General features: G+C 41.1%; 1 protein-coding gene across 1 annotated transcript in view; it reads right to left on the reverse strand.

Annotated features, from left to right (window-relative positions):
• Positions 1-12,834, reverse strand: part of IKZF2 (IKAROS family zinc finger 2) — a 135,012-nt gene extending 122,178 nt beyond the window's left edge. The window contains exons 1-3 of the mRNA XM_074968103.1: positions 12,514-12,834; positions 9,802-9,850; positions 8,895-8,999 (exon numbers count right to left, since the gene is read on the reverse strand). Coding sequence (XP_074824204.1) covers positions 8,895-8,999; positions 9,802-9,835 — 139 coding nt within the window. The 5' untranslated portion in view covers positions 9,836-9,850; positions 12,514-12,834. The remainder of the gene's footprint in view (positions 1-8,894; positions 9,000-9,801; positions 9,851-12,513) is intronic.
• Between the last annotated feature and the right edge of the window lie 13,601 nt (positions 12,835-26,435).

The following is a 26,435-nucleotide window of genomic DNA, read 5'->3' on the forward strand; positions in this document are numbered from 1 at the left end:
CTATAATATGAGTTTCACATATAATCATGAGATGAATTTCGGAGGAAAAAACCCCCAAACTATCCTAATCTTCTCTCTGCAACTTCTTCCTCCTAGTTATCAAATAACTGCTACACTAATTACTTCAATCTTATGTAACTTTCCCTGGAAATTTCTGAACCATCCAAGAGAATAGACCACATGTTTCATGTAAACAGGTTTGCTGTAATATAGTCATACAAAAAAAGTGGTAAATTCTTTCAACTTCAAAGAAGGGAATTCAAAGGCTACCATCAGGTTACTAATCTGTCAGCCTTTGGACAGATGCTGGTGTATAATTCATGCTACCAGAATTTCAAGGCTGCATGAACTCCCACAAACTGGCCATAAAACAAGAAAAGAGACATGTAGGCCATATCTCCTCTCTACTCTGGACACCACAGACTCCATGGGATCAAGGATCTAAACTCATTAAATCAAATAGGAGCCATGAAAATGGTTACCATGGCCTTCAGCAGAGAGGGTAGATTCCTGGGGTAGAAGTGGTATCAATGTACTTTCAATGGCGTTATATTTCCTGGAAGCTGAACAGAGAGATCACAGAGCCCATGTGGATGCCCAGGACATATGGATTCCAAGGAAGAAACCTATTTTGTCCAAGTGGACGGGGTTGGGACGGAGAAAAAAGGTACATTCCACCCCACAAAATGTTTACGTTTAGTAGAGTGTATTTTTTAATTTTAAAAAACAACATCTCCTCCATAACAATTTTCCTAAATCATCCATTAGCTGGAGATAAACTGTGCACCAGGACAATCCCTGCTTGGGAGAAAAGATACTCTGAAAAGTTTACACTCCTGAATTTAAAGTTACTGGGCCAGATGTTCACTGGTACAAGTCAAGTAAGGATCTTGCCCACAGAGATTTCATGGAATCGTGTCATTAGAGCGCATATTTGCAATCCCTGTAGAGTGACCAGGGTGCATGATCCTCTAAAGCACTGGCTGTCTTGAGAAGCCAGCAGATCTCAAGTCCTCTGCACAAAAAGGATAGCCAACTAAAAGGGCTCTTGCCCCTCTGTGCTACTTCCTAGCCCATCCCACTACATCCTTGTGTGGTGCCACTTAGGAAACCTTTTTCCACTGTCCCCAGAGTCATACCACACACCCCTCTGGTAATGGGATATAAGGTGCAGGGCCAGGTTTCAGTGATGTTAGAATCAACATCTGTGGAAAATTCTTCAGCATTTTCCACAGGCAAGCAGCAGATGCTACTGCATAGAGCAGCAGGGCACCTTCTACTTCCTATTACACATCACTATGCCTCCCCCCATGTAAAACAGAGCCGAAAATATGCACAACGCATGCAGAAGTCTCTGTGCATGCTCCTGTGGACAATGTCGTCACTTAAGTACCACTCTCCCTTTTATTTTACTACTTCCTGGTATCTGCACGCATTTCATCCCCTCCAAACCTATAAGCAGAGCGAGCAATTTGGCATGATAAAGAGCTACGCATATCTACCAAATTGCTAAGAGCAACAGAAGAGAACTTGTTTGGCAAATTTAGTTTCAAAGGGAGATAACTACATCTGTGCATCAGAGGGCAGACCTGGGCTCCTACAGAGCTTAAGAACTATGGGAACTACAGAATGCTAATTACCGAAAAAGGCAGATCTAGGTATGACACAGACCAAATTCACTGCTATCGGGGTTCAGTCCTGTGGCATCCAAATGGGATCAAGCGCATAATGGAATTTAAAAAAAACAAAACAAACAAAACAAAAAAGAAGGGTGGGGAAAGTGAAATGCAGTTTAAAAAAAAAAGTGCTAAATTTCCATAAGATTTTTGAAATGCTTTTTTAAAAATGCACCCAACTGTGCACACCAAGATAGAAAATGAACCAAAAACTTCTAAAGAATTTTTTTTTTTAAATCTATTTTACCGTGTACGCCGTCATTACAATGTATGTGTGTTACAGAGGCATCAATACAGATCTGGGCACCGTGGTGCTGGGCACTGAAAATAAGGGCTTGTATACATAGAAAAGTTGTACCAGTGCAACTACACCGGTATAGTTAAAGTGGTACAACCTCTCGAGAGTGGAGACAGTTATCAGTATAAAGGTACTTTATAACCAGTATATCTATTCCCGTGTGGGATGGGAAAGAAGATAGCCTGGTATAAGGCACCTTTATACCAGTATAACTACTTCCACACTCGTGGTGGTACGTACTCATAAAAAAGATTAGAAATAATTATGCTAGGACAGTATCTGTGTGTACACCAAGTCTAAGACACACAACATGAGGCAGAGGCTGTCTCCGGAACAGTTTATAGTCTTCACAATTCAGTACAAGGAAAAGCAGTGACACAGAGACACGAAGTGACTTGCCTACACACTGATCACTGGGAGAGCAGAGAACAAAACTAGGTCTCCAGACTCCCAGATCCACCAACCCACACAGCCTCTCAGTGAGTTGTGATAGCATTTGGGGATTCTACTTCTGTTCAAAAACCTCATGGGTAGGGCCATAGAGAGAAACTGATTTTCAGCTTCCAAACTGATGGTGGTAGAGGGAAACCTTCTCTGCCCCAGTGAAAGAGAGACAACATGGAGCATGCGCAGCATAAGAGGCCAACAATAAGCATGGCACCTTGCCGGAACAGAAGGGAATGGGGAAAGTATTTCGGCATGTTTTCCTAAGACACCAGTTCTGTGGTTACAGTTGAGTTGGACCAGACCGGGTAGTTCCATATTGGGAAAAAAAACACCCTGATCCTACTAGGTACCCTATACCGTGTTTCTTTTAATGGTATGGAATAACCTAGCCAATTAAACCACTCCCTGAGCCTCCACACACTAAAACCATGTAAGGCGAGAGGAAGTAGGAGGCAATAGAGCCCTTCCTTCCCCCCCTTAATTAACAGCATTGGGGGCTCCCCTGCTCTCCTTGGCTTATATAAGCGCCCTGCCCTCAAAGTTCCCCTTCCTCCTTAGCTGGGAGAGAGAGAGCGAGCGAGCGAGCGAGCGCGCGAGCGCAGCTCCCTCTACTGTTTCAATCTGTTTTAACCACTCCACCGAAATCGATGGCCAACACAGAGAACTCCAGTCCTGCGTCTATAAGGCCCAATCCTGCAAGATGCTCAGCACAGAACTTTCCATTGACTTATGGAAGTAGAGGGAGCTCAGCACCGCTCTCAGGATTAGGAAGCCGGCGCTTGATCCAGTCCCCATTCAAGTCCATGGAAAGGCTCCTATTTACTCCAGTGGGAGCTGGGTCTTGCCCCAAGTTTGTCTCTGGGAAAAAATGAAATGCTGCCTACTGAATTTCTATTAATCCGGTTTTGAGAAACACCAGACAACTACTATATTCCACAGAAATTGAGGGGTTTTCCTCTCATGACTGTCTGACAAGAAACCAGAAAGAAGTATTAAAACCTGCTGACTACAGCTCTCAAGAACTTTGAGTGCTGTAACAGGGTGTGTGCTGGAGAGCTAACTGAAGATGACAGTCAAAGGATGTTACAGAAGCTCCAGAAGGAGGGCGTGTCCGGTAACAAAGCTGGGGTAGGTGACCTCTCAAAAGAGTCCACTGGCGTGAATAAAATAGTATTTAAACAAGATTAGCTGATAATTCCACTCCACCCTCATTATAACACTCACCAAAAGGGAGGAATGCTTTTACTGCCAAGTATGTGATATGGTAGGGAGTGATACTGGAAAAGAGTATACATAGGTGAAGCTAGCTTCACCTGCCTGCCAGTTACAGACCACACTCGCTCAGGATAGTTCAGGGTGTGACTAAGGTCCGCTCTACACAGTACAGTATGACCATTTTGATTAGGAGTGTGATTTTTTTTTTTAAACAAAATAGTTTTTACCAGTACAACCTCTACTATGGATTAAGTTACACCAGTATAAAGGTGCCTTATACCATTATAGCTTATTTGCCTTCTTATAGAAGCACTTTCATACCAGTATAACCGTGTCCAGACAGGGGGGCAAGGTTTTCTACAACTTTAACTATCAGTACTAAAGCAGTACAACTTTTGTTTGTAGACAAAGCCTAGCTTTATGTCTAAAGCATGAGCTTTCCCCCCCTCTAACTGCACCAACATTCAACTGGTTTGCCTAAAATTTCTCACCAGTTTGCCTAAAATTTCACATATGTTTTTCTGCCAGGGAGAATATTTCTTGAGAAGTTTGAGGTTAATTGGATGAGGGATCTGGGTGGAGCAAATGTTTTTAAAAATGAGGATGGTTAATTTTTTTCCAAAATTTCTTTAAAACAACAACAAAACCAAAACCTTCCTCTCTCTAAAATCAGCTTTGCCTAGAAACTTCATTGGCCGACATCCTGTGAAACCAGAACTACTGCTTTATGTTGTTCAGCACTGGCCATCCTGTAGAACTTAATGGCTGTGCTCATTACCTACAAAAGACTAAATAAAAGTTCCAAGGTTGTATCATGATGAAATCAAAGCTAATTTAATTTCAGGAAGTTTCATTGCAAAAGGTAGGATCCATGGATGTGTTTATTTATTCAAACAAATGTGAGTGGGAAGTGAAGTTGATACACCTACAGTAAATGCAACATTTTGCTCAGGGAAAATGACTGAGGTGACACAAGCGTTGTACTAAAATTTCCAGTTCAGAAGGAAAATTAAAGCTATCAAGCAAGATTTTGAGCTTTAAGGTTACAAAAAAGGGACACAACTGATGGTGCAAAATAGTCTTCTTTGGTTGGTTGGACTATAATATAGGTTATTTTAGAATAATGTCTTGTCTGAGTTCTCTATAACAGAGTCTAACTTAACACTCTTTTTAAATTCCTTTCACTTGGTACAATCATCCCAACAGCTTTCTAGTCAGCTACTGTTATTATTTCCCAAAGCCAAGGACTCTCCTAGAGTCATTATGTTCAGCAACTGACTCAGGCAACCGTAATTATTTTCTTATCAAATTACTTCTTATTCTTTTATACTTTTCCTGCATTGCTATACAAACATTTTTTAAAGTGCATTGAATTTGTAATCACTTTCAAATAGCAAAATTGTTGGATTTTAGTACTTATTATTGTTCTTACTCCGTCTATTTTAAGGCATATTTTAATCTAGACCTGGAAATAAGAAAGCCACCTGTAACACCCATTGTAGCAGCATTTAACTCTCTAATTTAAGTGGAACTTTCCTCTGGCACGGTCAGATGCCAATAGCTGCCATTATTAATTTTCCATACAGTATCAGACAATGGATTTAGCAAAATATCCTTCATGTTACACAGAGTGGTAGTCAAGTCAGCTAAACAAACAACTGAGCCCTTGTATTACAGTGGACTTTTTCTGAGTCCATTGTAACCTGGAAAAAGTGTTTCCTCTCAGGCAAATTCTATAGCAAGAATGTAGTGTAGGAAAACATCGGAATTGTTTTGTTTCTTTTAAAAATTGCTGTATTTGTCTGCTTCATCTGCTTTTACATTAGTACGCTGGTCCCTCTCCTGAGAATCTTGTTCAGTTTTGACAAGTCCCTGCCCATTTTATTTCCAATTCAAAGTTTGCCGAAGTCAACGGAAAGACTTCCACTGACTTAAATGGGCTTTGGATTAGGGTCTTTGGTCCCTGTTCTACAATGAACTTTGGACGGGTGGTATTGAGGTTGGTCAGTGGGGCTCTGTCAAGCACCGGCATCCATCCACACCAAGCTCATGCATGATCAGAGCACTTGTGAGAGTTTACCTAAGTAAAGACTGAGTAGCCAGTGAACTAGGACTTTCAGATTTGGGCCAGTGTAAACACGTAGTTCAATGTAAGCATGCTACTGGATACAGTATTTCTTGAACTGGAGATGGAGGGAAACAGTCTGCTGATCAACTGGCGACTTAGAATTATTTGAGTATTTGCCAATATCTAAGTAACTTATTGTAACTAAATTGTATCTAGTACTTTGCTAAAGGGAGATGCATATTGTAAGGTATACGTAACATCATTATTTAGCTATGACAGGCAATCTACTCTGATTTATCTTTTAGCATCATCTCATTTGGAAGAAAAGTGGGTCTCTGCCCCATCTATAACCTATGCATGTAACTTTGATATTGTAAAGTGATACTATGTTAAGGAAGCAATAGACTCTCTTCAACATGAGCCAAAATATTTAACCTGCAACCTTTTGGAACAGAAGCTGAAAACATCAGTGGCCTGGCCAAAAGTCTTACTAACATGGAATTGCCACAGGCTAATAAATATGAAGAACTCTTCACCAAGCATTTTACTACTGTTGAGTGAGAACTGCTTAATTGTTTCAGAAGTCTTGCACTCTCCTGTCTGCTCTATGCACTCTTTACTGTACATAAAATATCCAAGAAGATTGCCTTGTCATGCCTTGCCTTTAATCTCCGTTTAAACTGGACATAGCTGAAATAAGAGCTGTGGCTCAAAATGATCCAATCAAACACAGGACTGAGGACCTAATCCTGACCTTCACCCCTGCGGACCCAGAAGAACTAATGCAGGTTCCACTTCTTTGGGGGATGAGTGGGTAAGTCTGGGAGTGAAAGATTTGGGGGCCCAATCCACCTCCCACTGAAGACAATAGCCCCAATACAGCACTGCCCAGTACAATTGTGTCGCCACTTACACCAGTGCAAAAGTAGTGCAAAGCACTACCAAATCAGAATTACACACACTTTGTACGAACATAAACAGGCAGGCCAGCAGTGTACCAAGGTCTTTCCAGTGACTTCTACTCAGACCCAAGGTCTGTGCACACAGAGTACCCATCCTCCTTCCCTCCCTACTATGAAGCCCACCTTCATGGGATCTGCTTGCATCCCAGCAGCGGGAATTTTGAGAGGCAAGAAAATCCACAACTTAGCAGTTTCCAATAGCCATCCTCCTACCTGCAGAGGGAAAACATAGAGGCCCACGGGCCACTAAAGTGCTCTGGCTGTGGAACATATGGTGGACCCCAATGCACAGCCTCGTTATTTGGCCTGTATCCACTGGGTTGAAGATTTGGCCCTACATGTAAGTTAACCAATCCAACTGCAACAAAAGCCTGACAGCCTCTAATCGACATCTTTGATTTTTTTGACATGGGATAAAGCTCCTCGCTCAAAAACATTTGATGTTTGATCAGAAGAAAATGTAGTTTTGTAATGAAAAGAAGAAGAATTCTATATGAAAAAAAGGGGGTCATATTCCAAGGTTCCAATCACACAGACAAAAGCCCTGCATCCAAAATTAAATTTTGCCTGCCTCCAGAACACTGGATAGAGCTCTACATTTGTCCACACCAACATATCTTTAAAACAGGCCAACAACAGTGGAAGTTGTTGAATAAATGCAACATGCAAGAATAAATATTCAGGAATTTTCACCAACACCAGTAGCCATGTGCATATGCTGAACTCGGAACATGCATGTTGCAGGCATGAATGAGATTAAACAAGAAGAATCATTGCAAATCGTTGCACAGTGAAATTAGATGCTAAAATATTTTCACATGAACTCAGCAGACAGCTTTACTCCTTAATTAGACCCTGTTTTTTAGTCTATATGATAACGAAAAAAACCCACTGGTTTAAATCTTATCTCTGATGAAGCCTTCCCATTAATAAAAATGTAAACAAAGAGAGTAGTAAAATGTTGATAAGATCATTAAAAAAAAAAAATCAGAATCCCAATGCAGCAGGATTGGAATTGTCTAAAGCTGCTCAATTAGGACAGGGTGTCACATAAAGTTCAGCCCAGAGTGTTAGCAATCACATTCTCCAGCAACTTGTATATAATTGGAGATCTTCATAAGAACCCTCAGGTTTAAAGGCTCATAAAATCTGTATTTTACTCGTAATTTGCAGGAGACAAAGAGAAATTGTTAAGGACAAGTAACATTTTCCTCCCAGTGAAAAAGGCTTTGAAGATAATACACTTATGATTACAAACAAACTAATTCTTAATGCCTTATTTTTCTTCCAGAATATTTGGAGAAATGTATAACTTTTTTTTTTTTTTTTACACTGTGTATATTCACACACACGAGAGGAAGAGAGAGAGAAAAAAACCCACTGAAAGTATATTGGAAACAATACATTTTAAATTACTTTTGAATACAAATAATAAAGCACTTTGTGATAAGTGTCTTGATAAAACATTGTAATCAACCGTGAGACAATCTATGTTCTTCAGATAAAAGTATGTATAGACTCCACAATATAGCTGAAAGGTGTTATTTCATTTAAGGGTGAAAAAAAATCCATCATCAAAAATATTAAGTACACCTGACTCTCAGTGTTAGACTCACAGATCCCTCTGCACTTTCTCAGTTTCTCTTTTGCCATTCTAAAACAAAACCCTTTCAATTTGTTAAAGACTGCACTGGTGAGAGAGTTCCATAAATTACCAATTTATACTGGCCATTTTCTGAAATGTTCAAAGCAAAGCTAAGGTAACGAACAGGATGCTGAAGTTTCCATTCAGAACAGTAAAATATATCCTGCCATCAAGCCCGCATAGTGTAACTTTAGATTTTGCTTGAGTCAAGCCTTTTGGAAATAAAAGCTTGTTGGCTTTCTAGATAAAGCCATTTCAGACTGCTTTTTGGAATCCTGCTAAAAAGCTGTTTGGATCTCAAAACCTGTCAAAGCAAAACAAGGACTAGTAAAACCTAGCATTTCCTACCTGGTACAGGTAAGGACCAGCTCTCAAAGGCCACCTTGGGATACTTCAGACTAGTAATCAGACTCATGTTTAGAAGAGACACTAACATGAACAAAACCAAATCTGTCCCGTCCTTTTCTTCTTTTGTTAGCAAAATCTACGGCAGTGGCTTGGTCGAGTGAACAAGATGAAGACCCCACAGACTAAACTAGTCCAAATATGCTGCTAGAGAGAAATACACAAAAAGAAGGCTTACTGCTTGTCATGTGACTCGGTGAGATATGCTGCCCATTGGGTGTGCTTGAAGTGAGGTCAATAGCCATGTTGGAGTGCTCCCTTTCGGGCGAAAGCTCATTGTCACCTGTTTTCACAAAATAAAACACTTAGGTTTCTGTCCCATGGCTCCATAAAATTATTCAATTATACAGCATTCAGACTTGCTAACTTCTTTTCTACCCACCCGCCTTCCAATTGTAATAGATTCCTCCACGGTCAACTAAAATTGGCTTCCTAGTGACCACAAACATGAATTATTATTTTTGAGAATCAAAAAGTATCCTCCAATCCCCACAGATTATAAAAAGTACACGTGAAAATCTTGCTCTGGCTGCTTTGCATGAACAGAACTTAGAATTACTTGCCCATTTCTACATACTTTGGTGCTAACAGACTAGAGACTGAACTGGAGCAGAGTGGAGTATCATTCTTCCGTAAGGACCTTCCACTCCAATTTTGATTCATGGTTTTCATGTAGCTGGCCATTAAGCTATAATAGTTCAACAAAGTAAAGTATTTTCCCCTAATGGACAAGAAGGGAGCAATGTATAGTACTAAAAAGCCTCACAGTAAAATATGATTTAGTTTCTGTCCTGTTTCTCATTTATGTTTTATATAAAATAAACATTGCTCTCCTATGAAAATATTTAAGTAAATATTTAAGCTTATAAGATAGTGGTTTTTTTAAAAATAATCACTCAAGTTTAGTGTTAAATGGTATCTCTCCACCGTTCTCTTACAATATGGAGTTTAATAACAGCACAAATGAAAGTTAAGAGTTTCGGGGGGTGGGGGGGGGGGAATAACACTTTCTACAGAGATATTGTGAAAAGGAAAGCAAAGGAGACTTCACAAGTAAACCAACAAAGTTAAATAAAAGTACTTACATGTTATATATCCATCAGTAGCCTCTGCTTCCATAGTCAAAGTGCAGTGCTACAAGGCAAAAGAATACACCCTCAAAGATGCCTGCAAGTATCAGCCATTAAATGCTTACACTTATTTAAAGCCATTAGTAGTTGCCTCTTTTGCTACTGCCGCTGCAACCAGCACCTAAGAAACATGCAAATGAGCACACACCGTGCACTGGTAAGTCTCTGAACTCTTTTGGCAAATGATCTAAAGCTGCTGCAGATGGGGGTAGAAAAGGTAAGTCTGCATCTTGATGAGCTGTGTTGAGACTATCATTTAATTTTTAATTACAGTTCCACCTGCTTTCATGATTTTTTTTTTTTGAGGATCCAATTGGACCAGGTATGTTTTCACTGGGATTTTAATGCTTTATCAATTATCAGTTCTCACAGCCACAGCAGGTTTCCAAGATGTTGATACTACAAAGATTGCCCCTTCCGTACTTATTCCATGATGGCTTATCATGTTCTGACTAAAATAAAACCCTTCAGTGTCCATATTCCTTTCAGAGTTATTACAGCCTTTTGTCTTCAATTGGCCATTGAACACCCTCACTCACACACCCAGACACCTGTGCATGCACCTGTTCATTGTAACCATATCTATCATACTATGGGCTGCATGTCATATTTAATATTTCTAGACCATGCATTTTGTGGTGTGTGCCAATCTCAAAGTTTCTGGAAGCACTTTGCTGACATAGAACAAGCTATTACTTTCCAGAAACTCAAGTAACTGTATTGGATGACACCCCCAAGCTTTCATTTGATTAAAAGGGGTGGGGAGAAGGAATCAATAATCGTAACTATATTATTTTAAGTGGAAAAGTTAAGAAACTGACATGATCAGAGGAGAATTTTATTTCCTCTCTCCATCTACGGCCCCTTTTTTGCCTTTAGTTTCAAAACTCTCACTGCACCAAGCAGCTAAATTATTCACATGAGCCATTTCTGTATTGATCGCCAAGTATATTTAGCCCTGGCTCCTGGAATTTCTCCATTACTTACTGGAAAACAGGCAGCTTCACTTCTTGTCTCCAAAACCACTTCCCTCTCCCCTACCCCACGGCCCCTAAAAAAAACAACTTTTCTCTGTGTTCCTCTCTGGTATAAGGCAGATCAAATTCCCAAGGCACTCAGTACACATAACACATACATTTCAAACTGAAGAGCTGCTATCAAACTCTTTCCATTACTGATTTGTACACGATTGTAACAACTTTTAGAGACCACTTTAAAAAAAAAAACCAGACAAGCAGCTCCCTCAAGCCCTTTTAATGTTACCTTATCTTTCCCTTAGTACAGGTAGATGGGGGGGGGAGGGGGGTGGAGAACACGTCAGAAGCAACAGGGAAAGGAGATCATCCTAGCCAATGAAATGGAAGGAAAGAAAGGAAAGGACGGGAAGGGTGGAGGGGGAAGGAATGAAATATACATAAAAGAAAATGTTCTTTGATTCTTTGAAATAAAGAAAAAAAGAGAGTTTGATCACAATGTCCAGCTGTAATGGCAAATCCCCAGCTGCTAACCCCCTCCTACCCACCACCAATGGAGAGATAGTTATGATCGTATTGAAGATATAGCGAGATGGGAAAAGTTAACAAAAAACAAATTAAAATCCCCTCTCCCCCGCCCCGTCTGTCCCCTGAAACTTACAAGTAGAACATTCAGAGCGAACGGATCGGTGGGGAAACTGAACAGAAACAAAAAAAATGAGCGAGGACTCCCTCCCTTGGGATGGTCTTGTTGAGAAACTCACTCAGGAATGGCACATACTTTCAGGAAAGATGAAGAACAAAAAGAGAGAGGGAGGGAGGGAGAAGGGGAGAGAGGTCAGCCAGTGCTACAGCAATGCGATTAACCAGGAGAGAGAAAAACTTGATCCACCGGTTCCTTAAGAATCGACAAGAAAACTGGAGGAGAGGAAGAAAGGGGGGACTTGGAAGGGGGGCGGGGAGGAACAGAGAAGTTAAAAAAAAACCACCCACACAGAGCAATAAACCTAGGCCAACTTCACAGGATTGTTTTTGGCCCTTGGCAAAATGAAGAGATCTTAATTTCATCTCTGTCAATCCCCGCCCAGAGCACAACCTGTCAAAGTAATTTAAGTCCTGCCTTATTCAATATCGTGTCTGTCATGCCAGGAATAATACTAAAAATAACACTAAAAAGGGATGTAGAGCACTTTCTCCCAGGTAGCTGCAGCTAGAATAGGAAGCTGCTGCAAATTGCAATTCAAACCCTTGTTGTCAGTTTCCAGAGCGGAGAACTGATTAATCGATTCACAGCCCAGAAAAGAGAATTTTAATTGTTAAAAAAAAAAAAAAGGCACCCCAAAAGGCTTTGCCAGTCCTATCCCGTAGAGCCAGTCACTATGCTAAACCTACAGCAAATAATATTAATCTTCCCCCTCCTCCAACCACACGTATACAGACCGATGGATTAGTATTAATTATTATTATTGTTGCTGGGTAACAGCAACAAGTCATTTGATCACATCACAGCGCGAGGGATGCCCCACCATTAGACTTTACTTTGAGACAGCCCCCCCACCCCTTGGCAAAAGCAGAGACGTTCACACACACACACACACACAGAGAGATTTCTGTGAGCCATCATCACACAAATAACCCACCGCTCTTTCTCCCCCCCTCCCCATGGAAACCAAAATGCCAAGCGAAGATTTACCTCAGCAGCGCATGCAGTGCCTCACTTCCATCACCCTTGTGTGTTGTGTTTTTATTAGTGTCTCCTCGCCCTTGCTCTCTGTGCCTAGTGCTTGTGTGTTGGGGCACTGCAGCGGGCTGTGGGAACCGCAAGCGGCGGGTCTGTCGCTAAGGGTAATCCTGCTTTGACTTCCTCCATCTTCAGCGCGCAGGGCTAGCCCGGGACAGCTGGTCAAACCCCGAGAAACCGATCCGGCAGAGACACCCTCGCGCGCGCACCCCCCACCCACATCTCGCCCAGGCGGCCGCTCTCAGAGGCGCCCTGCGCCGGGGAGGCCGCCGGGAGTGCGCCTCCGCGCCGGCTGGGCTGCTCAGCGCGCTCGGCAATCGATTACAGGACGAGCGCTGCTCCGGCGGCTCGCCGGCGCGCGCCCTCCCGGCGAAGGAGCGGGAAGGGGGGGCTGGGGGGGCTTCACCGCGCCAGAGGGGCCCGCGGATTGCCGCCGGGCAGAGCCCTTCCGCTCCCTCTCCGCCGAGCGAGAGCCGCCGAGCCAGGGGCAGGAGCAGAGCCGCCGCCCGGGGTGACCTCACTGTGCTGCTCTCCGGTTCATGATTCAGCAGTTCTATTTGTGAACTTTCTTTCTCAGACTCTGCCCTGTGCCATCCCAGGCGCCGCAGCAGGAATAAGACTGTGTTTTGTGCACGAGAAAGAGCAACCACGAGCCTTTCCGGGTTATAGATTCAGATGTTGGCTTTAGGGGCATAACTTCCATTGACATGAAGACTTGTGGCACCTTAGAGACTAACCAATTTATTTGAGCATAAGCTTTCCTGAGCTACAGCCCACTTCATCGGATGCTGTAGCCCACGAAAGCTGATGCTCCAATAAATTGGTTAGTCTCTAAGGTGCCACAAGTCCTCCTTTTCTTTTTGCGGATACCGACTAACACGGCTGCGACTCTGAAACCTGCCCTTGAAATGCTTGTGAGTTATGTGTCTCAATCCCCTAAACTGCCGTGAAAACCTCAGCCAATCAGTGTCAGTGCAGAGATAGCACTGTGCGTATAGGGGTGTAAGTAAAATGAAGGCAAAGCTAAACTGAACAATCTCTGGTGCCCATAATCCCATGCAATTTCAATGTACTGTCCTAGATTGGATTTTTAATTTTGTGACTATTTGGTCTATTGGCTTTGCCCCAATTACAGTCTAAATGAGAATGCATGGGGAAAAAACAAAAGGAAACAAAGAGGAGAGAAATGCTTCAAATCCATTATTATTATTTAATTGGACATTCATTGTAAGTGTGAGATACGTTATTTATTTAGCATCCTCAGGTCATATATGAAGGAGTCGGTTTAGCTGGGGAATTGGTACTACCATCATGTGAAGCTAAAATAATATGTGAAAATTTGATGCCACTCACCCTGGACTGTGCCGGTCTTGATATGGAGCCTGATCCAAAGCCCACTGAAGACAATGGGAGTCTTTCCACTGACTTTAATGGATTTTGGGTCAGGCCCAACATGATCATTCCTTTTGTTCTTTCATGCTTTGATCAATACTGAATTAGTTAATTTGATGATGGACTTTGAAATATCATCATTAAGTGTCAGGGTTAATGGTCCAGTGAGATGAAAGGAGGCAATTCACACTTACTTTCTGAGCTATTGTTTATATGCCATCTACATTGTATTGTATTACGCACAAAACTGCATTAAAAGAACATTAAATTTGCAAAGTTAAACACTCAGCGTCTAGGAAATGCCAGAATACAGGTGGCCCATGCACCCTCGGCTACTTGAGCTAACAGAGTAGCTGCTATAGGAGTTGGTTGTCAGACCTTATGTACACCAGAGGAGGATGAGACGCACATTTTGCCAGAGGGTTTCACAGATATTTCACACATTTCACACATTTGCAGAGCAATGTGAGACTCTATTCCAGGGGAGGCCAACCTTGCTTTAGTCCATTCTATTTAGGTTCTCAGACCGTGCTCAGCACCGTAGTATTATCTGTGTGTTTTCCAGCGGAGCATTCGGCAATGGGACTACCATCTGTCACGTGATCTCTCATCCTCTCCCCACGAGATGAAGTGTGTGCAGGGGAGTGTTTTATTTTGGAAATATTTTATTTATTTATGTGTGTGTGTGTGTATATGTATCTCTCTCTCTGTGTGCATATATAAAATACACACACACACACACAGACACTGCTGTATGTTTCCGGAATGCATGTTTATGGACTCAGGAAGCTTGGGTTCCATTCCAGGTTCTGGAGGGGACTGTTCGCTAGCGGTCACATATCCCTGTGCCCATATCCCTCAAGCCTGACCCTTCCCCCTCCAGCCTGCCCTGGCACAGTCCTCTGTTTTCCACCCTTCCCCCGCTGTGTCTTTGGCCCAGTCCCAGTTATCTCCTCCATGGTTCTGGACTGGGTCCCAGGCTCCCCCTACCCCCACCTCCTGACCCCCTGTCCCAGTCCCAGTCTTCCCCCACTTGGGCTCCTTATCTGATCGCAGTGTCCCAACCCGTTCCCCACCCTACCTTCCAGTCTCCTTGTCCAGCCAATCTCAGTCCCGTCGCGCCTCAGTTTCCTAACCCGGGTCCTGATCACAATCTACTCCCTCTGCTGCCTCCCCCTCTTCCCACAGGTGCAGCTCTTGTGCCCTCTGCATTGTGGTCAGGCAAACTTCTTCCACCACGTTGCCTAGGCAAAAGCTGGTGGAGTTCTGAGAGCACAGTACAGATACTCTCCCTGTGGTCAGTTTTGGTGCCGGGCCCCCAGCAGCCTGGAGCAGCAGTTGCAGAGAAATCTTGCTCAGCCCCTGTCGTTCTTGGCTGAAGCATGCTCTGTGCAGATGAAATCTTCAGAGAATTTAGCTGTCAAACAAATGTGTACTGAGCATGAGTGAACAGAGACTTTTTCAGAGACTTATAACTTGGCCAAACTTGGGCATCTTTTCATAAGGACAGCAAACGGCATATTCTTGACACCAGGGAGACTTCCCGTGCCAAATTTCAAGTCCCCACTCGTGCTTCTCAACGAAACAGTCATACGAATTATTTCCAATATGAGCAAAACAACATATTATCCCCAAATTTCATTCTTTGAAACTTTGAACAAAAATCAGTCTGAGGCAGACACCTGGCATGGAAAATTTCAGCCCAAATTGGGCTGAAAGCAAAGTATAAACAACTGGAAACAGGGTACTATAATGGGAAGTGATGGGCAATTGTCGGTGGTGCTATCAGTGCAGCCTATAATGCATATAGAGATACGTTAATTATAAGCAATACAATAAAAATGCAAATTAAATCATGTTTTCTTCATTTTAAGGATCAAATTCTGTTTGCCTTATACATGTATTCTCATTGGACCAGATTCTGATCTCATTGACACTGGTGTAAATCAGAGAGTTATAATGGTACTACTAAAAAGAAAAGGAGGACTTGTGGCACCTTAGAGACTAACAAATTTATTTGAGCATAAGCTTTCGTGAGCTACATCCGATGAAGTGAGCTGTAGCTCACGAAAGCTTATGCTCAAATAAACGTGTTAGCCTCTACGGTGCCACAAGTCCTCCTGTTCTTTTTGCGGATACAGACTAACACGGCTGCGACTCTGAAACCAATGGTACTACTACTGTAATATCAGCATATGGCCCATTGACTCCAATGGCGGGACTCATGTTAGGGAAGGGAACAGAATTTGACACTAGGGGTAACATGTTGGCCCTGTTGAAGTAAATAGCAAACCTCCCATTGATTTTAGCGGGGCTAGGATTTCACTTTAGGGGTGAAAATACATTGTGTGTGTTATGAAAAACTAAATCAGAGAATATAAAGGCATTTGATGCTTGATGAAATACCACCATACACTATTCTAAGGCAATTCAGAAAATGTTCAGCTATTATCTTCTGTACAGTGAGAGGGAGAAGCAGCTTATTTAAATATAATGAAGAGCTTCTCATAAAATTTCTTTCAAATTATGTGTATACACATCTTTTAATATAACATCATCAGAAATAATTCTTTCCTAAGATTATTTGGGCCAGGAAGTCAACATGCGCCACGATCAGAAAGGCGAACTGTTGCCCAGAAAAAAAGCTGGATGGTGCACATTCAATGACATCAAGGACATCCTCCAAGGAAAGATCAGCAAAACAACTCGGGCAAATCTTTTTAACTCGACCGTGCTTCCAGCGATGTTATATGGCAGTGAAACATGGTTGCTGACAAAGATTGAAGAACATCAACTGTCTGTCGCACAGAGGGTGATGGAATGAACATTTTTGGGCATTTCGCTCCGCGATCACATCCCCAGTGAAATAATTAGGCAGCAGTCTGGAGTGTAAGACTTTGTTGTTGAAAGCAGGCTCAATGCGGTGGGTGGGACATGTGGCCTGACTCAGCGGCAGCAGCTGGACCGCAGCTATATCTGAGTGGTATCCGCGAGAACAGAAACGGCCACGTGGTTGGCCTCCAAAGAGGTGGGATGACTTCCTAATGAGGAGATATGGACAAGCATGGCGAAGGATGGCCAGAACGAGAGAAGATTGGAAGACATGTTGTGATCAGCTCAGTCTCAACAGATGAAGGACCAACAGTCTACGCAAGATATTTTGGATTTTCTTTTATTTATAATTGAATTAAATTTTCTGGTAGCAACATATGGATTTTCACTCCGCCTGTGTTAACAGAGGGCTACTTTTATCTTACCAAGAGAGCCAAAAGCTATCACTTTTTCATGTTACATTTTGGGATTTTCTGGTGCCTAAAACTCAGTAGTTCATGTTGAGTTCGTATTTCCATTCTCAATCCTAGTCACCCAGATTTGATAGCACAACTATCCCACACCAAATCAAGCTCCATTTTTTAAAAAGATAGTATTACAAAAATCACTATTACCCTGTAAAGCACCTTGTTGTCTAGCTCTCTGAATCAAGATAAGTTATTGACAATACTTCAGAGAAGCGATTACAGAAATCAAAGGCACTAAGGCTAACCTCTATATATAGCTCTTTACACCTCCAAAGCATTTTACAAATATTAGCTAATTAATCATTGCAAAACACCTGTGAAGTAGGTAAGTTTTACTGTTCTCATTTTATGTAGGAAAAGATAGAGCGATTAAGTGACTAGCCCAAGGCCATGTTGAGTGTCAAGAGATGAGACTAGAAAGCAGATCTTCTGACTGCCACACCTACAGACTTGTCTTGTCTACAAAGGGAAATTGTCTACATGGGTATAATTATCCCGCTATAGCTATGCTGGAATCTCTCTCTCCCCATGTGGACACTCTATTCCAGAATAAAAGTGATTTATAAAGAGCTGATCTTATAAAGTGACTTACAAAATCATTTTTATTCTGGAATAGAGTGTCCACATGGGGAGAGAGAGATTCCAGCATAGCTACAGCTGGATAATTATACCACTATAGGTCTGCTGGTCAGTTTCCCTTTGTGGACAAGCCCTACGCTGCTTCTCCAGATGGAGAAGCTTTATACTTTAGAGTGGGTCAAAAAACGGGTGAGGTGGGTTGGGAATTAATTTTTTCTCAGTTTCTAAATTAGACATTGTATTAGCATTTCAAAAACTTTGATCAGCACTGCGGGGCGTGAAATAAATATAAGTGAAAAATTCTTCCTAATTTTGTTGGTGTTGAAATTTTGATGAAAATTAGGGCCTTTTATTTAATCATTTTAAATTTTTTCTTATTCTTGCTTTTGATGCCCTGGAACTTCTCAAACATTAAGGGTCTTTTGAACAAGTAAAGAATGGCAAAAGTAAAAGTAAAAAAAGAACAAATGTGTCTTTAAAATCAGTTTAATCTAATCTGGAACCATGAACACTAACATCTTTCAGTCATAATCCTATAGTTATTGCCTGGCATCACAGGCTGAATCCATGCTCTAAATGCAAACCTCAATTCAGCCTTAATTTAGGAGCTGAGACTGGAGTTTCCATAATATTCTACACCAAGCACTTATAAATATTACTGAGTGGAGCAGTTGGAATGATCTTTTGGTTAAGGCACGAGACTGGGACTCAGGAGATCTGAGTTCATTTTCCATCTCTGCCACAGACTCCCTGTGAGACCACGGGCACTTACTACATCTGTGCCTGAGTTCTTCATCGTCTTTCAAATAGGGATAATAGTATTTCTCCATTACATAGGGTTGTTGTGAGGATGAGTTCATTAAGGCATTTCAGGAATGCACTTAATATTCCATTGATAGGCCCGGCATAAGAACCTGAATAGAAGAGACGATTTCACCTTTATATATATACACAGCAACACTCACAAAATCGTTCCAAACATCTGTCAAAATACTTTCAGATAAATCCCCAAATGCTCCTTTGCTATGCGGCTATGTAAGGTCAAGGAGTTCTTGGAGTCACTCTTCAAAACAATAAGTAAAATATCTATATTAGAATTTATGTCAGCCCTCAAATTCAGTGTAATAGGTATTAGCCCTCCAAGCAACCACTTATCACAACAAAAGGTCCAGGTGTATTTTGGTTTTGCTCACTTTAAAAAATAAAAGTATACGGTTGAATTGGACAACTACAAACACGCAACAACAAACCAATGGATCGGCTTTATAATAATACCAAGCTCCTATCAAAGTGCTCTGAGATCCACTGATGAAAAGCACTTAGAAAGGGGAACCCGAGACATGGAGGGAAAGTAACCTGTCCAAGGTCACCAAGCAGGCCAGTGGCAGAACTGGGAACAGAACCCAGTCCAGTGCTCAATCCACTGAGACATACTGCCTCCCTTACCTGCTATGGGACTGAATCATCAATCATCTAGTCACACAAGGGCTACTTTGAAGACAAATTGCTTCAAGTCCTAATATATTTTCAAGAGAACATACATAGACTATTATTTACCTAATTCTGCAAAGACTACCTAAAACTACATAAACACTAATCTATTTATTACGCACTCCTCTCTTCTTACAACACAAAGGCACTGGTTTTTATTTATATGCACCAGCATCAATAAAGAGACCTATAAAGAAAATAATGATCATCCTGGCATATCTGCAAGCTATACCCTGTTAATTTTGAGAGAGGCACAACATACTGTACTCATTGTAGTCATGGAAATAAAACCCGATAGATTAATGCCTATTAAAAACAGTTGATATTTTCCAGACCAACATATTTAATTTATGGTGAAGCACAATGCTCATAATAGCTCAAAGAACTCAGAAGCTGCAGATCTGTGTTTGCTACTGTTGTACAGGCATACACTGTATGTAGAACTGGGGAAAAGGTAGATTATGGAATCTGAATCCTTAATTTGTGAATAGTTCCTCAGCTCCCCACACTAGAGGTAGTTAGGCTTTCAAGGGCAATGGACGCTTTGTGGGGAACTTTGTAAAACACTCTGCTAGCATATCCTGTGGTTTCTGTATTTTTCTTCTCGTCTCTTTGCAGTTAAAGGCTTATTCATGGAGACTTAATATTTGGTTCTTAAAAGTACACCGGCTTCTGCTGCATTTTCCTCACCTGAATTCAACATCCTCTGTGTGAGACACAGAAAATGCACTATTGCTTGTCAAGTGGACAAGATAAAGCACATAAATATACATATGCACACTGAAATGCCTTTTTCCTTGTACCTCAGTGCCCAATCGAATTGCTTTGTCGGAGATGCTGTCCCTATGGTGCTGTATTTTATGTTTCACTATCAATAATAAAAACCTACATATTTGACGTTCTACTATCAATATATAAACTTACATGCATAGAGCTTCTTTCATGTAAAATGATCCCAATGTGTTTTACAAATTTAAACTACTGTACTAGTTATAGATACAACACTTTGGGGCAGGGAACATCTTTTTGTTTGTACAGCACCTAGCACGTGCTTCTGGTTCATGACTGGAGCCTCCAGGCACTACCTTAATACAAATAATAATAATTAAAAATAAAGATCACTTTACCCTTGAAATGTTACTATCATAAGGGTGAAATATAGTTGGCATTTTACTGTTCCCAATAGGGTAGCACAACAGATCACACAGTATCTGATATGAAAGAGCACCAACTCCATTTAGAGTTCCAGGAGGCATTTTTTGGTAGGCGGACAATTATTACCCAACCTGGAATTTGGCCAAATCATAGATGTCAACATGTATACTCTTGCAGAAAGTACAATGGAAATGTTTAATGGAAACTGAACTGAATCACAACTTTGTCTCATCTGAAAATTCTGTTTAAGGTGAACTCCTCTTCTATTGACAGGATGACTTCTGGGTGAACCTGAAAAGGTTAGGAGTTCAGATCTGGTTCAGATAAGCATCCAAAGTCACAAAGCCTTTCTGAACTTCTCAATTCTACCAAATTGGGTTCTTAAGACAATGAGAATTGACTTTCTTGCAAGAAATCTGGCACTTACTCTTCTGGCTGCAGAGAGAAATACTGCAAGAATGACCACATTTATGGTTTTTCAGCACTTTTGGTCCTGATCCTGCCTGGAAACCAGAATTGATAAGACCACCTGCTGTACAAACATTTCTGACCTGCAAAAAGAATTGCAATTTGAGTTCTGCTCTAAAAGTGGGGAAAAGTTTAGGAGGCAAAGTTAAATTTCTCATTGACTCTAACCCAAAAGGCCCATTACAACCCTGAAGAACTAAGTTTAAGTGACCATGCCTTCCAGTTTTACTTGGACAGTCCCACTTCTTCAGACAATATCCTGGTGTTCCCGGAGCATCTTTCAGGATACCTGAAATGTCCTGATTTTTTATTTCATCATTCAAAATGTTTCTTTTTATGTCGACAAAAACATTTGGTCAAGATGTATTGCTCTAGAGAATAAAATTTACTCTATTTACCTGAAGCAAATGGTGCAGTGGAACGAGTGTTTGGTGTGATGAAAAGGGTTTTCAGTGAAAAGTCGAATGAGCGTAGATGCTATCAAAGCCATTCTTTTGCTCAAAGGGAAGGATAATGACACTTGCTCAGTGTTTCAGGACAAACTCATTCAGAACATAAAATTAACGGAAAGAAAACACTCCCTTCTGAGAAACAGGTATATGTCACTGTTGACTCAAAAGTTGACAATCATGACACCACCTCATGTACGAGAGGAAGGATGGTCCAATAGTCAGAGTGTAACTTTGGGACTTGCAAGACTTAGATTCATTAGATTCTCTGTTCTGCCACAGACTTCCTGTGTGACCTTGGAAAAGTCATTTTGTGGCTCAGTTCCTCAGTTATAAAAGGGGGATGATACCCCTTCCCTGCCACAGTGGAAAGATGTTGAGGATAATTAAACACATGAAAGAATGTGAGATGCTCAGATAATAAAGTAAAGGGGGCCCATACAAGTACCAAGATAGACTTTTTTTTTAAGTATTCTTTTGCATGAATATTTCAGGCCAGTAAAAAAGTGTCACCGCAAAAGTGTTCTGGCATTTGATTGTGAAGATACGGTCACCTTAAATTAAATGCACCAATCATCCATTTTTAAGTGAAGCCACATTAATGCTAATTAACCATAGGCAACAATTCAGATCCTGAAAATTAAACATTTATTAACCACTTTTGACACTTCTGCAGATAATACATTAAAGTATATTTGACCACAGCCTTTTAAAGCTGCATGTTAATTTTGTGAACCATTCAGCTGGCTCTCTGTAACAATGCAGTTGGTGGAATGGTTCAGAGCTTTTGTTACGAGTCTGAATCATACTGTGAGAAGGATTAGTTTATTTTTTCAGAGGATAGTTTACAATTATTATTATTTCAGAAAAGAAATAAAATTTGCCTACATCCAGACCTTACCCACAGACAATTTTCCGGGAAAAGAGCACTTTAAATCTCATTGTTGTAACCAATTATTTTTCTAAAGGCAGAAATTCCTTCTTTTAGCTTTCTTTTGAGGACAAATCAGAGAAGAGCATAAGTCCATCTCTATTACTATAAAACAAATCTTTTCTTCCTGACTTCTGCCAAAATCCTATCATGGTCTTTGATGTCTGGAATTGCAAGTAGTTTCAGTGTATTGACAGTAGTGGTGATTTTCCTAACCAAGATCTTGTCCATCTTTCCTAGACTGGTAGGGTCATTGATTAAGTGCAATTTCAACACTTCAGAAATCAATTTTTCTATGCAAGTTCCTGATCCTGCAACACTAAAATCAACAGGAACTTTACCAATGATTTCAGCAGCAGCAGGATTGATCCTTAAGGACCTAATTGAGAGTCCATTAAGGTCAAAAGTTTCCTGTTGACTTCAATCGGTAATGAATCAGAACCTAAATAAAAAGACTTGTGCCTTTGTAAATGACCTTCATTGTGCTTGGAAGGCCATTTATTTGGTCTTTGAAATTCCTCTTTGGGTTGCCTGTCTCAGTTTATGGCTGTCAGGACCTCAATATCAAACTCAGGCCCCAAGGCATCACCCTTAGCCACCATGCCATGGCAATGCAGACTCACCACCCCTGACCAGCAGGGACTATAGCTTCACAGCAGCCACAGCCCAAGTCACTGATTGGCTGGACAAGCAGCACTCCCATTGGATAACTGGACTCTGTAAAGATCCCAACAGGAAAAGGAAGTTGCCATTGCCTGCTGGTTGCTGCCTTGCCTGACCATGCCTTGCTGCCTCAGCCCCCTAACCTGCCCATTCAGCTCCTTGGATTGAATCTCTTAGCTACTGACCCCCTCTGAGAATGCTGACCACTGCCTTGAACTGCCTCTAATACCAATTAATCTCCTGGCTACTTGACCACTCACGCACCACTTGATAACAGCTCTGGGCTGCCCTTAGCCTGCTTCAGCCATTGGGCATTCCAATAACATCCATCCATTGCTGAAGAGTATTCACCTTACACAAGAGTTTCCCATATGGATAAGCCGAACGGAGTTTATTAGGGCTGAAACCCTGTAGAAAAGCAGTCTTACAACTTACAACTTACACATGGAAATGAAATCTTTGGGGTATTTTTAACTCTTCTGTAGCATTTTCTAGCAGGGATATGATTGTATATTGGGGTATTTTTAACTCTTCTGTAGCATTTTCTAGCAGGGATATGATTTATATTAAATTCTATAGGATGATTTTAAAAAAAATAAATTAAAATTGTAATGTTCTCTGAAATGCTAGAGAACCTTTCCAGAAGAGTTATCCAATTTTGCAGACAAAGCAGCTGCAGGTATATTCAGCTGATCTGGTTTTAAACTGATTCCCATCTTATACTGAGTTAACTTGACAGGACAACAACAGAATCACATTCCTCCAGTGAAGTTATCATATATGGTGTCCTATGAAATTTTGCACAAGATACTTTCACTTCAAAATCCCCGGGGTCTTGTTTACTTTAGATTGTGGCATCCTAACTTCTTCTATATAGCGAGCCACCAGATACAGATTTTCAAAAGCATGCATCTTTGGCTTAACTTTGTTTCCATGGAAGTAATTTTGAGATTTACTGGGGACTTCAATGGGAGCAGTTTAGCCATCAATGAGGTGGTTTTTTAAAATATCACCCTGAGGCTATGCCTTGTTTATTATTTTATATTAAAATGGACACAGCCATCTTCTCTGAGTCGGGACTTGGCATCTGGTTGACCATTCCGGCTGGCAGCAAGCTCCCCCACATAAAATAACATGCCTATCCTGTTTTAAAGTTGTAATAATAACAACAATTCTCATATCTGTGATTGCATGGCTCTTGTAACGAGCAGGGCTAGCCAAAAAACGATGTTCAGAACTATGTGCCTAGCCCCATAGTTTCTTATGGGAAACTCTTCACTATCTTCAGTGGGAGCTGAATCATGTCTGATAGCCTTTAAGAGTAAGTTTCTTAACTCTAGATAAGTGGTGCTCCAACAGCCTTTTGATAGAGCAAAGATGCCACCCAGTGGCCATCTACAGTGCTGTTAACTAATAATTCATGCTTTACAGTAGGACCATAGAAATTAGAGATGGGAGAGCCCTATTGCTCCTATTGTCCCCCTCCTCTTCACAATGCACAGGCCCAGTCACCTTATTAGATGTATGCACACAACTCCTGTTGACTTGGACTGGAATTGCGCAAGGCACAATCATGCAGATGACTGGTCCTTGGATTCATTCCTTACACTGTATTCTTGAAAGCATGTCTCCTCACACACCCATTTTAGATGACAAATTATGGGGCTTCTATTGCTTCCCTTGGGAGGTGATTCCAGTCAAACTGACCTCATGATTTTTCAGCACAAAAACTTACATTTGTTCAGTTTGATCCCATTACCCCAAGCAGGCTCTGTTACACTTACACACATCAAAAACTTATCTGCCTTCAGTAGTAACTAGCCCAGCTGAACATATTTCCCAATATCACTCTGCCCTCACAGGCAATCTCTCCAGACCAATCATCGTTCTGGTTACTCTTCTGTGAATTCCCTCCAGTTGCGGACAGCTTACCGTCAAGGCTCCCCGAAGAGCTTGCCATACATCAGGTGCCCTCTCACCAATGCGGTACAGAGAACCATTCTCTCCCAGTTCTATGATGTGAGTCATAGTCCAAAATTACATTGGCATTTATCCATGTATTCTGCAATTACACTGCAAGTACATATCTGATTTGCTGTCCACTTAGGTATCTTTTTGGCATTGTTGCTTCCTAAGTAGCTCCCTCCCGCTGAATATCTGTGCTTCAGATTATATTTATTCCCTCATGCATAACTTCCATTCCCCTCTTTCCCCCCCTCCACCTGAATCTAATTTTCTTATTTCCTGCACATGTCATGTATCATCCGACTGTAGTGCTTTTTGTTATTTCTTGGTCCTGGTGGGTCTTTGAAACATTTCCCAACACTGTTATATGTTACTGATTTCATATTGTGCTTTATAGTCTATCTGGAACATGTCACTTTGCTGAACAGTACTGTATTATATTTTATATAACCAGTACACCCTTTTAAGCTTGTGTGATTGGTGTGCACTTTAGCTATTTTAAAACAGCCTGATAGTACATTATTCAAAATTTAAAGCAGGGCATCTTTAAAATGCTGTCCTGTTTCTTATCACAGTTGCCAGGCAGTGTAGCACATCTTAAATTGTTATACTGGGCAGCAACAAAATGTTACCCGTACATATTAACATTCTGTCCTCTTTCATTCCTGCCTACTATCTAATTTGACTCAGCTACTGAAAAAAAAAGAAGTTCAAGTAATCATTCTCTCCCTGTCTGTCTCTCATGTTCAGATCTGCGCATAAAGTTCTTACCTAGGAGAGCGGGGCTTTACTTTTTCAGTTGTATTATTTTTAACTAAACATTTATTCAGATCTATGGTTCCTATTTAAACTGATGCTGTTACATTTTTTTAATATTCGCAAATGGCTTTCCATTTTAATTTGTAGATCTAATCAAAAATGCAGTCACGCTTTATATTAAGGAAACATTTATAATTAGTTTATAAAGGGCTAATAAATTATTAGTAGATACTTTAATAACTGGTTAATTAATTATTATAGAATCCAGCAGGTCAATAGGTTGTTTATAACCATGGCTGATAATTCTCTATTAATGTGCTTCTAATCATCTATAACATGTAATGTACATGACTGTAATATACTTACAGTAGCTATGTCATTTATTAACCCTTATAAGCTATCTATAAATGCACCCATAAGTATTATAAAATCTGACCCAGAAGGCAGAGGGTGAGATCTGGTGCTGCACCACTTATCACAACAAAAGTTTCAGTTTTGCTAACTTTAAAAAAAAAAGTATATGGTTGAACTGGGCAACTATGAACACCGCGGCAACAGACCAATGGTTCGGCTTTATAATAATACCAAGCCCAGGGGTTGGGGGGATTATGGTAGCTTTAAACCACCTTTGTGTCCTCCCAGTCTTGGGCTGCTCTGGGGACTGGAGCAGCCATTGGAGTATGGATATACTGCATGCCAAGCCCAGGCTCTCACTCAGGTCTG

The sequence above is a fragment of the Natator depressus genome, chromosome 11 (genome assembly GCF_965152275.1).
Source record: "Natator depressus isolate rNatDep1 chromosome 11, rNatDep2.hap1, whole genome shotgun sequence".
Lineage (NCBI taxonomy): Eukaryota > Metazoa > Chordata > Testudines > Cheloniidae > Natator > Natator depressus.